Source organism: Tachysurus fulvidraco, chromosome 8 (assembly GCF_022655615.1).
Source record: "Tachysurus fulvidraco isolate hzauxx_2018 chromosome 8, HZAU_PFXX_2.0, whole genome shotgun sequence".
Lineage (NCBI taxonomy): Eukaryota > Metazoa > Chordata > Actinopteri > Siluriformes > Bagridae > Tachysurus > Tachysurus fulvidraco.
The window spans coordinates 22801460-22816691 of record NC_062525.1 but is presented as its reverse complement, the minus strand read 5'-3'; the positions used below and the strand labels follow the sequence as shown (position 1 = coordinate 22816691).

General features: G+C 40.1%; 2 protein-coding genes across 2 annotated transcripts; one reads left to right on the top strand and one right to left on the bottom strand.

Moving 5' to 3' along the window:
- Positions 1 to 3703: 3703 nt before the first annotated feature.
- med9 (mediator complex subunit 9) lies at positions 3704 to 4630 on the top strand. The gene is made up of 2 exons (XM_027159025.2): positions 3704 to 3852; positions 4246 to 4630. Exons 1-2 carry the CDS (start codon positions 3776 to 3778, stop codon positions 4463 to 4465), a joined length of 297 nt encoding a protein of 98 aa, XP_027014826.1. The 5' UTR covers positions 3704 to 3775; the 3' UTR covers positions 4466 to 4630.
- A 544-nt stretch (positions 4631 to 5174) lies between these two features.
- Positions 5175 to 7240, bottom strand: rasd1 (RAS, dexamethasone-induced 1). Its single transcript, XM_027159024.2, has 2 exons — positions 6339 to 7240; positions 5175 to 6154 (listed from the first exon to the last, which is right to left on the bottom strand). The coding sequence occupies exons 1-2, from the start codon at positions 6607 to 6609 to the stop codon at positions 5634 to 5636; spliced, it is 792 nt and encodes a 263-aa protein (XP_027014825.2). The 5' UTR covers positions 6610 to 7240; the 3' UTR covers positions 5175 to 5633.
- Between the last annotated feature and the right edge of the window lie 7992 nt (positions 7241 to 15232).

Below are 15232 nucleotides of genomic sequence, written 5' to 3'. Positions count from 1 at the left end.
AGACCTGTTTGTACAGTACATCCCACAGATGCTCGATTGGATTGAGATTTAGGGGAATTTGGAGGCCAAGTCAACACTTTGTTGTTATGCTCCTCAAATCATTCCAGAACCAATGTTGCTTTCTATCAGGGCTAATTCTCCTGATAAAAAAAGACCACAGCCATCAAGAAATACCGTTTCGATGATTAGGTAGGTGACATCTGTCAAAGTAACATCCACATGGATGGCAGGACCCAAGGTTTCCAAGCAAAATATTTCCAAAGCATCACACTGCCTCTGCCAGCTTGCCTTCTTTCCATAGCGCATCCGGGTGCCATCTATTCTCCAGGTAAACGATGGACACGCACCCGATCTTTTGCGTGATGGAAAAGAAAATATGGTTCATCAGACAAGGGCTCCTTCTTCCATTGCTCTGTGGTCCAGTTCTGATGCTTATTTGGCCATTGTTGGCACATTTGGCAGTGGACATGGGTCAGCATGGGCACCTTGCCTGGTCTATGCAGCCCCATGTACAACCAACTGCAATGCACTGTGTATTCTGACACCTTTACATCAGAACCAGCAGTAACTTTTGAGCTACAGTAGCTCGTCTGTGGGATTGGACATTCTATTGTGAAGTGTTATTCATATATATTTATGCAGAGTACCCTGATCTCAACATCATCGAGCGTGTCTGGGATTACATGAAGAGACAGAAGGATGTGAGAAAGCCGACATCCACAGAAGATCTGTGGTTAGTTCTCCAAGATGTTTGGAACAACCTACCGGCCGAGTTCCTTAAAAAAACTGTGTGCAAGTGTACCTAGAAAAATTGCTGCTGTTTTGAAGGCAAAGGCTAGTCACACTATATATATATATATATATATATATATATATATATATATATATATATATATATATATATATATATATATATATGTATATAGCTATCCAGACAAAATTTAATTAGCTGAAATTTGACTTTAAGTAATGTTTTTTATTTTTAATCAGATCACTTTGTTTTTCAACATTTGTTTGCTTTTCTGTGTAACTGACTCATTCCTGGAAGGAACAGGATTACGTATTAATAACAGGATATGGATTATTTTATCAGTATACACAGAGGTATTATGACTAAGAGATATCACGATCATATGTGAAAGCTACCTAATGGCCGAGGTGCCATAAAGAAGCCTTAAGGCAATGGCTTTAGTGTCAGATCTGATCTAACATATATGGCTTTTATTTTTTTTCGCCAGAATTGCTTATCTGTAGTAGGTTACTCTGAAATGAAATGCTGTCACAAGTAATGCTATAATAAATCCTTCACTGTAATGTTTTATATATATAAATACAGTATGTCATCATCATCCTACTGTCCCAGTGTATTTTAGAGCCTTCTGTATATATACACATTTGTACATTATATGTTCATAATAATAATAATAATAATAATAATAATAATAATAATAATAATAATAATAATAATAGACAGAGGGGGCATGGTGGCTTAGTGGTTAGCACGTTCGCCTCACACCTCCAGGGTTGGGGGTTCGATTCCCGCCTCCACCTTGTGGAGTTTGAATGTTCTCCCGTGCCTCGGGGGTTTCCGCCGGGTACTCCGGTTTCCTCCCCCGGTCCAAAGACATGCATGGTAGGTTGATTGGCATCTCTGGAAAATTGTCCGTAGTGTGTGAGTGAATGTGAGTGTGTGTGTGCCCTGTGATGGGTTGGCACTCCGTCCAGGGTGTATCCTGCCCTGATGCCTGATGACGCCTGAGATACAGGCTCCCCGTGACCCGAGACGTTCGGATAAGCGGTAGAAAATGAATGAATGAATGAATGAATGAATGAATGAATGAATAACAGACAGAACCATTCACCCTGTTCTGATCAGGTTACCTGGAAAAGGTCTGTACAGTATGTTATATATGCACTGCACACCATTACGCAAACTACAGCAAATAGCGTAATCACAAATCTAAAATACACTCATCAGCAGCTCAAATTTGTTTAAGGTTCCCCACTCATTTATCTTGTCTGCATGACTATCCACCTTGTTATGTTCTCATTTTGTTTTCTACCTTTTCTGACACGGAGTCAGTTCTGCTACAGAATTTATGAAAAGGCTTGAAGAAAAAGACTACAAGAATATTAATATGCACAAACTTCTAGTGCAATGATAAACAGGCACCATCAGTGCATTGTGTAATTCAGAGACTTAACTTTATTCAAAGAGAAACCCAAGATAATAATCTGTACCTAATTATAGCTGTTCTGAAGGAAAGAACACGATAGCTCGTTCCTAATCCTTACCCATGATTACTGATCAATCTAAATGTTCTCAAAACAAGCCCAAAGAACAAACTAGGTTTATGCCACAACTTTTCCCCACAACTTTCTAAATCTTTTTTAGCTACAACTTTGAAATGAGTGCATTCGGGTATAAAAACACGTTTAATGTTCAAAAGTTCTGTAGCACTTCGGCCTTCAACACCATCTGCAATCGATTCAACCTGAACTCCACAGATTTCAGTGTCCTCAGTGTAGAAGACATTTAAATAGATGTCACATTATGTCTGATCTGTGGAGATGAGTTTAGACTGTGGGACGGTGTACATTAGTCATAGGGACGGTGTACATTGATGCTGTGGGACGGTGTACATTAGTCATAGGGACGGTGTACATTAGAGTGTAGGACGGTGTACATTAGAGTGTAGGACGGTGTACATTAGATTGTGGGACGGTGTACATTATACTGTGGGACGGTGTACATTAGACTGTGGGACGGTGTACATTAGACTGTGGGACGGTGTACAGTAGACTGTGGGACGGTGTACATTAGACTGAGGGACGGTGTACATTAGACTGTAGGACGGTGTACATTAGACTGTAGGACGGTGTACATTAGACTGTGGGACGGTGTACATTAGATTGTAGGACGGTGTACATTAGATTGTGGGACGGTGTACATTATACTGTGGGACGGTGTACATTAGACTGTGGGACGGTGTACATTAGACTGTAGGACGGTGTACATTAGACTGTGGGACGGTGTACATTAGACTGTGGGACGGTGTACATTAGACTGTGGGATGGTGTACATTAGACTGTAGGACGGTGTACATTAGACTGTGGGACGGTGTACATTAGACTGTAGGACGGTGTACATTAGACTGTGGGACGGTGTACATTAGACTGTGGGATGGTGTACATTAGACTGTGGGACGGTGTACATTAGACTGTAGGACGGTGTACATTAGACTGTGGGATGGTGTACATTAGACTGTGGGACGGTGTACATTAGACTGTGGGACGGTGTACAGTAGACTGTAGGACGGTGTACATTAGACTGTGGGACGGTGTACATTAGACTGTGGGACGGTGTACATTAGATTGTGGGACGGTGTACATTAGACTGTGGGACGGTGTACATTAGATTGTTATATTATGTATCCTTTAAACACAAGAACGTTTAATGATTCACAGGTCAAATTTTGTTGAATTCATGTAAAACTTTAGTAAAATGTAGATTCACATCACAGATTCCACTTGAACATGTTTATTTTTGTAGATTTGATTTAATTTCGTTTAAGTTCAAGGGACAAATTCAGGGAAGACAATTAACACCTTAATATAATATTTTCATTCATATTTTGTCATCGTTTGTATTTTTATTTTACAGCAATAAGCCGTTGTATGACGTCATCTTTAACGCCAGGTTTATAGGCTGGTTGATTTAGCAGCGTGTGTTTATTACGTCAAAGGAAATGGGCGTGGTTATAGTCGTTCAAACATGGCGACTCCCGTGTCGGTGGTAGACGATACAGAAGATTACTCGTTTTTGCCGCTTATACACGACATTATCAAATGGTATGAGTTTCCACATTTTGTACGATATCATACGTAGTGTTTAATCCGAATAGGGAGTCGGTGACGGTGGAAATAATGGGTTGTGTTAAAGCTCGCTAACGTTAGCATGTCTGTGATGTTTACACACAGACATTCTGCTTCTTACACTGTTGTCATCATCACATCACTTCTCTGTCGAAATACATTAATTTGTATATAGGTTACTGCTAAACAGGGATGTGATAGCTTCGTGTTTAAGGTGTTGGACTACTGATTAGAAGGTCATGAGTTTGAATTCGTGTTGAATTCGTGGCCAAGTTGCCATTGAACCCTCAATTGTATAAAAAGTCACTCTGGATAAGAGTGTCTGCTAAATGCTGTAAATGTACCTAAACTGTCGTTTTGTGCCAACAGCATGGACAAAGACAACCAGGATGTCCACACTGAGATCAACAAGTTAAGGCAGAGAATCCAGGACACACGTGAACAGATCCTGGCCATGCCTGGTATCGACCTCAGCTCTGAGGTGCAGCAGAACAAACTTCACACCCTGAGAGATCAAGTCCGCACCAAGAATCAGCTGTTACACAAATACAAGGGCTTGTGCATGTTCGACATCCCTAAACCTTCCTGATGCACAATAATAATCGACTTCTCTACTACGGTTTGAACACAACACTGCTCTGAACTGCTGGCCCACATGAGGACACTTTCTCTTCAGTCACTTTCACATAAATCGATGTATCTGTGTTACCTATTGCTTTTATGTTGCATATATAATAAACAGCGCCTGTTTTCATATCAGTATTTTGGTCAAATCAGTGTCGAGACATAGGTTAGGTTTCACTTAAGGTAGTAGGGAAAAATCCAAAGTCCCTTAGTCACATGTAGTGCATTAATTTACTGCAGACTTCCATCCAGAGTACATTTGTGCACTGCTTAATTATGGATACAAAGACTCATTTTATTTGACCTACACAAACAGGATGAAGTCTGCACAACTGATATCTCTGGTCAATTAGATGTAAAATATAAAATGGGTGAAGCAAGTTTGGTTATCATAAGATGTCTAGCATATCTTGTATTTGGCAAGAATATGAAAATTTGGTAAGCCATTTTAACCATGATATACTTAGAGACAGTCCATGAAAACAATCCAGGAAGCACTTAGTATGACTCCAGAAATAAAACTTTTAAGAAGATAAGTGATGTTTTAATGTGTTTAACAGACAAAGTCATATTTTTTTTCCTGCATGTTCCTTATGCGTCATTATTGTGTGTGTTCACTGAACAGCTGAGGACTAAACCCTCTGCAGGGATTAATGACTAGATGAAAAGAGCCATATATTCATTTGCCAGTTTATTTATTTCTTGTTTAAAACATTTACAAAGTATAAATGAACGTTTAACACCACTTTGTTCAAAAAAAAAGTACATATTCATATAAGTTCAATGATTTTATAAAACATACAAAAATGTAAACACTATCAGTTAATTCAACACTGCGGCTCTGCGCTCGTGGCCTATTTCACCATGTTCAAATACGGATGGAACAAAACACTATTTTCTCAAAGCTGATCGAAACTACCGAGCGCTATGAGTAAACCGAACACAGTCAACACTCCATCAGCAGGATTCTTGCTTGGTTTAATGAAGCGCGCAACCACAAAGCGTCCAGTCCATTTGGACCCCGTGCGCATCTGCACTCCGCTTCTCCATTCGCTCGTGCGCGCTTCCGTCCGGCGTGCAGTTCAACATCTCCGTTTCATCCCGTGTAATTTTATATTTTCAGAATGAAGCGCTTAGCTAATTACACACCTGTCCTTGCCGTGGGCACCACCGACAGCCTTTTCCTTGATGTACATGAGGTCGCTGTGCACGCTGGGGCGGCGCGCAAAAGGCGCAACCACACCGTACGCGTCACAGTCTTTCGGCTTCTTGCCCTTAAACGACTTGCGGTGTAACATGTCGCAGTACTGCGCTGATACCTTGCGGTGCAGGTCAGGACTCATCTCGTTGGGCAGCTTGGCCATGTCGAAGAGCTGGCGGAACATAAGGTCCACGTTGGTGTTGCGCTTGGCAGAGATCTCGAAGTACGCGCACTGCTCGTTCCCGGCCACAAGCTGCTCGATCTCCTCACGTGCCACTTCGCGCTGAAACTCACGGTCTCCTTTATTCCCGCAGATCACCAACGGCACAGCCATGTTCTCCTTAGTCTTATTTTTCAGGCACGACTTGGTCTCGTAGATCTGACGCTTCAGGCGCTGCACTTCGTTAAACGACTCTCGGTTGTCCAGACTGAACACCAGAACGAATACGTCACCTGTGGCGGATAAAAGAGCGCAGGAATACAGTGATGTTACACGCTTCAAGAACATCTCATTGAGCTCATCCACACAATATTAAAGGTTAAGAACAGTTCATCTCATTGAGCTCATCCACACAATATTAAAGGTTAAGAACAGTTCATCTCATTGAGCTCATCCATACAATATTAAAGTATTTACCTGTCAGGATAGATAATCTCCTCATAGCAGGAAATGGATGGTTTCCAGAGGTGTCCAAAATGTCCAGTTGGTAAACATCTCCTCTGATGCTGTAAAGTTTTCTGTGGAAGTCTTCTATAGTCGGTGTGTACTGCTCATCGAATTTACCGGTGAGGAACCGGGACACTATAGCCGACTTGCCAACTTTAGTGGAGCCCAGAATCACCATCCTGTAGCAGTTCTTTGCTGGGACGTCAAAGTCGTTTTCTGATGGTGACATTTTCTTAATCATGGCTGTGAGAGTACACGGTTTTAAGTAATGTCTCCTCGCTTCAGAAATAAGAGAACGTGTCTGCTGAAATGTCAGGTGTAACCTGGAAGCTGAGCGGACGTTATTTATATAAATATATATACATACACATATATAAGGCACTCTGAGCGCCTCCTCTCGTGCGCGTCACGTTGCCGCACGCCACTCAGCTGCACTCGCCTCTCACAGGGTTGCCAAATTGGGTTTGTTTGTTTCGTTTGTGAAATGAAATGTAATTAATCAGACTGACAAACTGCGTTGATATGATTTGATTGATTGGTTTTTTAAAGACGCGTATTTCTGGCGACTTTTAAACGGGGTATTAATAAACGTTATAGTGGTTTGTCCCAGGCATTCTGAATTTAAAAGAGCTTTTTAGCTACAAACCCAAAACTAATCCGGCAACCCACGTTCGTCTGGCTGAAGGGGACACGAGGGTTTTATTTGCCAGCTAATGTACACCAAACATTAGTGAAAAAGTACACCGAATGTGTGCAGTCATGGCTGGAAAAAAGTGCGCAGAAGGCAACGATGATGTCCAGTTGGAGTTTGTCGTCATATATAAAGTTTAAAGATGCTCATTTAGGTATGAAGGGCACAACTCCAGTTGTAGAACTTGAACCCATTCAACACATTGAACCCATTTAACAGCACATGAACACAACACAACACACACAGCACATGAACACAACACAGCACATGAACACAACACAACACACACAGCACATGAACACAACACAGCACATGAACACAACACAACACACACAGCACATGAACACAACACAGCACATGAACACAACACAACACACACAGCACATGAACACAACACAGCACATGAACACAACACACACAGCACATGAACACAACACAGCACATGAACACAACACAACACATTGAACCCATTTAACAGCACATGAACACAACACAGACAGCAAATGAACACAACACAGACAGCACATGAATACAACACAACACAGACAGCACATGAATACAACACAGACAGCACATGAATACAACACAACACAGACAGCACATGAATACAACACAACACAGACAGCAAATGAACACAACACAGACAGCAAATGAACACAACACAGACAGCAAATGAACACAACACAGACAGCACATGAACACAACACAGACAGCACATGAACACAACACAGACAGCACATCAATACAACACAGACAGCACATCAATACAACACAGACAGCACATGAATACAACACAACACAGACAGCAAATGAACACAACACAGACAGCAAATGAACACAACACAGACAGCAAATGAACACAACACAGACAGCACATGAACACAACACAGACAGCACATCAATACAACACAGACAGCACATGAACACAACACAGACAGCACATGAACACAACACAGACAGCACATGAACACAACACATATATTTCTCATTCACAGACAAGCAGAATGTGAATTAGGAGGCTAACATGATAAATGATATGATTATTGAGCTTTTACTCCGAGGTAAGGAGACATACTGATGGCTGATGTAATTATGAGACAGAGAACGAGATAGAGTTGTTTCAATACACACCTTTGACCTGCTTGATCCACAAGGGGTCGCACATGTCAGACACTAGGGGGTTCTTCTCAATAAGCAGACGTAGTGTGTGTGAGATCTTTGAGAACATAAGGATATGAATAACTTCACCGAGTGTTCATAGAAATGTTTTGAGTAAAATAGAATTGATCTAAACTTTATATGGTGTTTTCATTATTTCTGGTAGTGTGCTATTAAAAAAAAACAAATACACCATAATGCGGTTCTTCCTCAAACAGCTGACACGTACTCTTAGACACTTAGATGCACATTATTGCACAGAATGCCTTTTTATCAGTAGCCTTGCAGATTCACTGCAGTGTAACTAAGAAGCCCAAACCTGTTACATCATGATGATGCTTTTGTGCACAAAGTTAACTCCAAGAATACATGATTTTCCAAGGTTGAAGTTCAACTACACTGAACACTTGAACTTGAATGCTGACTGTGTATTAGACCTCCTCAACAACATCAGCCCCTGATCTCATTAATTCTCTTGGGATGAATGGCCATGTAGTGTAGTGTAGCTACATGATAGTCAATGCTATGTACATCATTATACTTGTGTGTTTACAGGTATATGAATAATGAATGTCCTAGACTGCAGCTGAAGAAAGAAACACACAGAGGCACAAAGTAAACTCCAATGACTCATACATACACACATAAAACACACGGTCATTCAGGCCAGAGTGAGAGAAAATAGGACATTAGGTTGATTCAGAAGAGGTATTACAACATACCAATTGTACTGATTTACCCTGTAACATCTGCCAGTGCAACATCATTAACAATTACCTTTTACATAATGTAGAGTTTATGTGTTTGAACCATTTTTCTGAAGCTAATTAGTAATCAATTATCTAAAAGGAATCAGAATAATACTGAGGGGAAAATTCAAGCGTGAGATGGTGTGTGTGTGTGTGTGTGTGTGTGTGTGTGTGTGTGTGTGTGTGTGTGTTTGTGCGTGTGTGTGTGTGTGTGTGTGTGTGATTGTGTATGTATATGTGTGTGTCGTGTGTGTTGTATGTGTGTGTCGTGTGTGTTGTGTGTTTGTGTGTGTGTGTGTGTGTGTGTGTGTGTGTGATTGTGTATGTATATGTGTGTGTGTCGTGTGTGTTGTATGTGTGTGTCGTGTGTGTTGTGTGTGTGTGTGTGTGTGTGTGTGTGTGTGTGATTGTGTATGTATATGTGTGTGTGTCGTGTGTGTTGTATGTGTGTGTCATGTGTGTGTTGTGTGTTTGTGAGTATATGTGTGTGTAGATTTGTTTTTATTCACTTAGTATACTGCAGTAAGCTGTGTTAGTACTGAAATGTTGCTGCCATTTTAAGTGTTCTTCAAGTTTTATTGGAACTGTTATTGTTATTAGTGTTTCTGTGAATGCATTGTGTGTAAAACAGTTTCCGTTTTAAAGATCATTCTACTGAAACGTTTACTGACACTTTCTTAAATGATCATTTGAAGAACAGAAGAGACTCACTCGTTTTTGTGCTGCATTGCCTCCAGTTGGCACCTTCATGCTTCCTACTATAAACTGTTATTAAACTAAAGGTTAAAGTGACATAAGCTGACACAGAGTTTATAATTATGCCCAGTACTAGAATTCCATAGAAACCAGAGGTCAAAGTTAATACTGAAAGCAATACAGTACCTACCTTACTTCAAGAATGCAAAAAGGAGGAAAAATTTAATGGCAATTAAGACTAAAAAAACAAATGATCTTATAACTTCCTCACATTCAACAAATGTCCAGTTAAACCATAAACATAAGTGAAGTAGTTGAGTGAGTGAAGATATCATCACTGGAGGTGTGTATACAGACATGAGAGGGGTTAGTGAGTGTTGCTCAATTCCGCTACGGGCTTATTGGTTAAATTTGTGTATTTGTGTCGTTCATCTCAAACCTAGAGGCTTCTTTAGTCAAAGAGCTAATTGATGGAGAATTTAACATTCATTTTGATAATTTGGAAGATCCTCTAAAAACAGTGGTTGTGTCCATTTTAGATTCAGAGTGTTATAAGATTCACTCATAATGATGGTCACACTCTTGATGTAATACTAACATTCGGATTAAACAAAGTAAATATATACACATTTCTGAAGCTATCTCAGATTAGTATTCATCTCATTTACCATGTGTCTTAGTCATAATATTTGCACCTTCCTACGCTACTGTGTCAAATGTAGGTTCATGTCCGTCCTGGTTTTTATCTGGTTTAATCTCCCAAAGAATTCAAATTAATCTCCTTAAAAAAATGCACTTAGAGAGAAAAAAAATTAGCACCCTGCTATGGAAGGGAAGCCTCCTGAGGTACAGAAAGTCTCTTAGTGTTGCTAGATCAGTGTGTACTTACATATATTACAACAGTATTTGCTTTTATATATACAGTACTGTGCAAGGTTTTAGGTAGGGGTGAATAAATAAGAATGCTTTCAAATATATATATATATATATATATATATATATATATATATATATATATATATATATATATATATATATATATATATATATTCATTTTCTACCGCTTATTCGAACTTCTCGGGTCACGGGGAGCCTGTGCCTATCTCAGGGGTCATTGGGTATCAAGGCAGGATACACCCTGGACGGAGTGCCAACCCATCGCAGGGCACACACACACTCTCATACTAATTTTTCCAGAGATGCCAATCAACCTACCATGCATGTCTTTGGACCAGGAGAGGAAACCAGAGTACCCGGAGGAAACCCCCAAGGCACGGGGAGAACATGCAAACTCCGCACACACAAGGCGGAGGAGGGAATCGAACCCCCAACCCTGGAGGTGTGAGGCGAACGTGTTAACCACTAAGCCACCGTGCCCCCCTATATATGAATTATTTATTTCTATTCATTTTCAGAATGCCAAGTGTTCAAACAGAAGAAACATCCAAATCAAATCAAGGTCAATTCTTACACTTGCACAAAGTCAGGGATTTTGTAGGATGATTTATGAACCCTTCCTCATCTGGGTAACACAGGATAGTGCAATGATGAATAATTTCCCTTCTATAACTCTTTCTAGATAGTTAGTCTAGATAGTAGGGTGGATAGTTTACATTCATTTACTAGTGCATTTGTAAGGAAGTAAATCATGTAGTGAAAAAACAAAACAGAAGATCTACTGCTATTCAGGTGATCGTGAATGTCAGCGCAGGATACGATCAAACGGTCTACAAAAGCAACTGCACAGAGAGGAATATTAACATACGGCGCAATGCACAAAACCCCATATTCTGAAGGTGGATGACAATTTCAGTGTTCAGCCAAAAGTTGTGTAAATAAAATCAAATAAGATCAATATGGTCAGATGAATCATCTCTCAATAAGTGGGTGACTGCATGCGTGGTGAAAGAAACAGTAAGGATGCTTTACTAAATGCTTTACCGCTTCTGTAACTCAATCTGGATAAGGACATCTGCCTATTGTGGTAAATGTAAATGTTATCCACACAGTGAGAGGCCTCTGTTATACTGTGGGGTGTTTATTTTGATTCCATGGTTTGCATTTTTTCTGCCTGGTCAGTTTTATCCTATGCTAAAGATGATCATTTCTATCCTGATGGAACTGGTCCATAAGTAGGATGATTCTGCCTCTTCCAAAAAATTAAAATGATTCAAGTCACATGCTTCAAGAGTTACAAGACCTCAACCCAAAGCTGAAAGCATATCAGTATAGGCCTAAACCTGAAAGATTCAGTCATTCATTTTCTACCGCTTATCCGGTAGAGTCACAGGGAGCCTGTGCCTATCTCAGGCGTCATCGGCCATCAAGGCAGGATACACCCTGGTGTCACGCAGGTCACGCACGCACAATTTTCCAGAGATACCAATCAACCTACCATGCATGTCTTTGGACCGGGGGAGGAAACCAGAGTACCCGGAGGAAACCCCCGAGGCACGGGGAGAACATGCAACTCCACACACACAAGGCGGAGGCGGGAATCAAACCCCGACCATGGAGGTGTGAGGCGAACGTGTTAACCACTAAGCCATCGTGCCCCTAATCGAGTTATTTTAATCGGTACCACCAAACTGAATCAGTCCTGGCTTGACTGGCTTCGAATGAAACAAGATGTACATAAAACTAATGATACGTGGGATGTGGTAGCCTAGTGGTTAAGGTGTTGGGCTACCAATCGGAAGGTTGTGAGTTTGATTCCTACGTCCACCAAGCTGCCACTGCTGGGCCCCTGAGCAAGGCCCTTAACCCTCAATTGCTCAGTTGTATAAAAATGAGATAAAAATGTTAGTGGATAAGGGCGTAAATGTAAATGAAGGATGTTTCAGATATGTGGTTCTACTGCAGTATAGAGCTTGATCTGTTGTCTACTAAAATATTTGCCTGGGAAGGACAAGGAATGGTAAGAGGTGAAACAAGAAAGTTGGATTATAGCTAAAATTCCAAAGCTGAGAATTTCCTCAGTTTACCTCCAGATCAACACCAAGAACATTCATTCTCAGAATCATTAGCTGATCTAGAAACGTTCTGCATTTGAAGGTAAATGTAGCTTCTTATTAGAACTGCAAGCCCAAGTCTGATGGATGGAATGAGCTCATTTATACATGATGATACATGCATGTGTGTGTTTCTAAACCGCTGCTAAAAAAAACACGATTCAAATGAAATCAAAATGTTTGAGAGTAAAACTCTCATTTCTACCCTCACTCTGCCATAAGAGCTTTGAAAGAAACAAATATTGTAATTAAAACTTGGAGTAGAACAAATAACGAGAACGAGTAGAGAAAGACGGAGACAAAAGGCTCAGTGACGACAGCATAGAAAGTCAGACGTAAAAGACCTGGTTACCCAATGAGGAGACTGTGTTTATGTGTGCACTTAAGGGCAGTGAAGCTGAGACAGAGATTGTGGGGAAGATGTTAAATATACAATGTTCACTGTTCAATTATAAAATATATTTATAAACTGAATGAAGCAACAAAAATGAATTTTTTGGTAGAAAAGAGGAAAAAGTGACTGTTTATTGACATCATTTTATTACTGCGTTTCCCCAAGTGTTATAAATGTGTACGTGTAATAAAGTAAAGCATGATGGTTCTTAGATCAATTGCAGTTTCCAGTCAATGTCCTGAAAATGTAAATGAGTATTTCTAATACACAAGAGAGTGCACTAATTTACTGTCAGTGATCACTGCACTAGAGTTTCCTAGCAACTACATCTATCATCACGCACGAGACTCCTGTAAGGCACTGTGCAGAATTCTGCAGCCTGAGAACAGGCAGAGAATCAAGAAAATGATCATACTGCACTCACATCACTTTAGTCACCATTTAGCACCGTGTCTTTTTCTATGCTGATGTTTTTAATAACGCTTTTGCTTTTCAGCTTTTAATCTGTTTATTTTCCTTTCTTTCTTTTCTTCATCCATCAGTGGAATGGGAACACCATCTTACAGCAGTGACATTGACCTGTGTGGAGTGTATCAGGCATGTCAGTATCATAAACAGTTCATTTTTGTGTGTGTTTATTTTATGTAAAGCACCAAAAGATAATCGCCAGATTTTTTTTAAACAGGTTAAAATCACAGTAATCTGGATACTGCAGTGCGACTCAAATATATCAGCATATATACACATATCAATTATTTGTTCTAATTGTAGTCACGTCTGCTTGCATATACACAATATTCATTGTTGCACTAACGAGGCAGGGTTGTAATTATACTGAGAAGTGTCTAGCGAGCAAGATTTCAAGAGCGATTTATTAAGAGTTATTTTATTGTGAAACAGAAAATTAAAATTCCTTTACAAATGGTTAGTAATGAGTGATGAATAGTGATAAGTAGAGCTTGTAATCTTACACTGGCACATGCAGACTGCGCATTAAGATAAGACAAGATAAGACGAGATAAGATAAGACGAGATAAGATGAGATCATCCTTTATTCGCCCCACAGTGGGACATTTGCATGGTTACAGTAAATAATATACAGAAAATAATAAAGACAAAGTGACTTCAAATGATAAGAAATATTGTAGAGAGATTTATAAAGGCTTAACATACTAGACAAAAATGTAAATACAATAAAAAAGTATGCAGAGTATATAAATAATATTAATAATAATTTTTAATCTGTGATAGATATACAAAAATTTACAGAAGACAACAACAACAACAACAACAACAACAATAATAATAATAATAATAATAATAATAAATTGTAATCTCATTATAAAAATGGAGAAACTATCAGGTAAAGTGTCCTTGCATTATTGCAAAATTCCCATATGATATCCCAAAGATGTAATATCCAGTGTGTGGTGGGGTAAAACTGAGAGCAGTGCAGGTTGTTGTCTCACAGGTTGTAGTCTCACAGCAGCAGGGAGGAAAGACCTGCTGTACCACTCCCTCACACACTATAGGAGCTTCCCAGTGTCATCAGAGTCTCACGCGTGGGGTGAGAGTTGTTCTCCAACATACATGCTGCAGAAGAGATGCCACCTTCCCAGCAGACAACTCTATAAACAAATGGTTCTGAGGAGCATCCCTGCAGTTATATGTCCAGTCCAGTTTACTGTTGATATGAACACCTATGTCCATTCCCAGAATGTTCACCAGTGTTGGGGGGAGTGTCTGCGTCTACCACCTGCTCTACCACCTCAGTGACAAGGCTGACAATTCAACAATTAAAGAGTCATTAGAGAACTTCTGGAGGTGACAGGCAGCTGAAGTCCGCAGTATAGAGTGTGAAGTGTAAATGAACCAGTACCATTCCATGTACTGCAGTAATCCAGGATCCAGGATGCAAGACATTGGGCTACCACAGCTTCACTACACAGCACAGGCTGTATAGTGTTGAAAGCACTTGAAAAATAAAAAAAAACATGATTCTCACAGAGCTCCCAGGCTTGTCCAGGTGATAAAAGGCCCTATGTAGGAGGAAGTTGACAGCATTATCCACTGCAATGCCAGGCTGGTATATGAACTTGAGCAGATCCATTGATGGGCTCAATGGTAGATGGTGGAGATGAACAAGAATCAGCCCCTTTATCAGG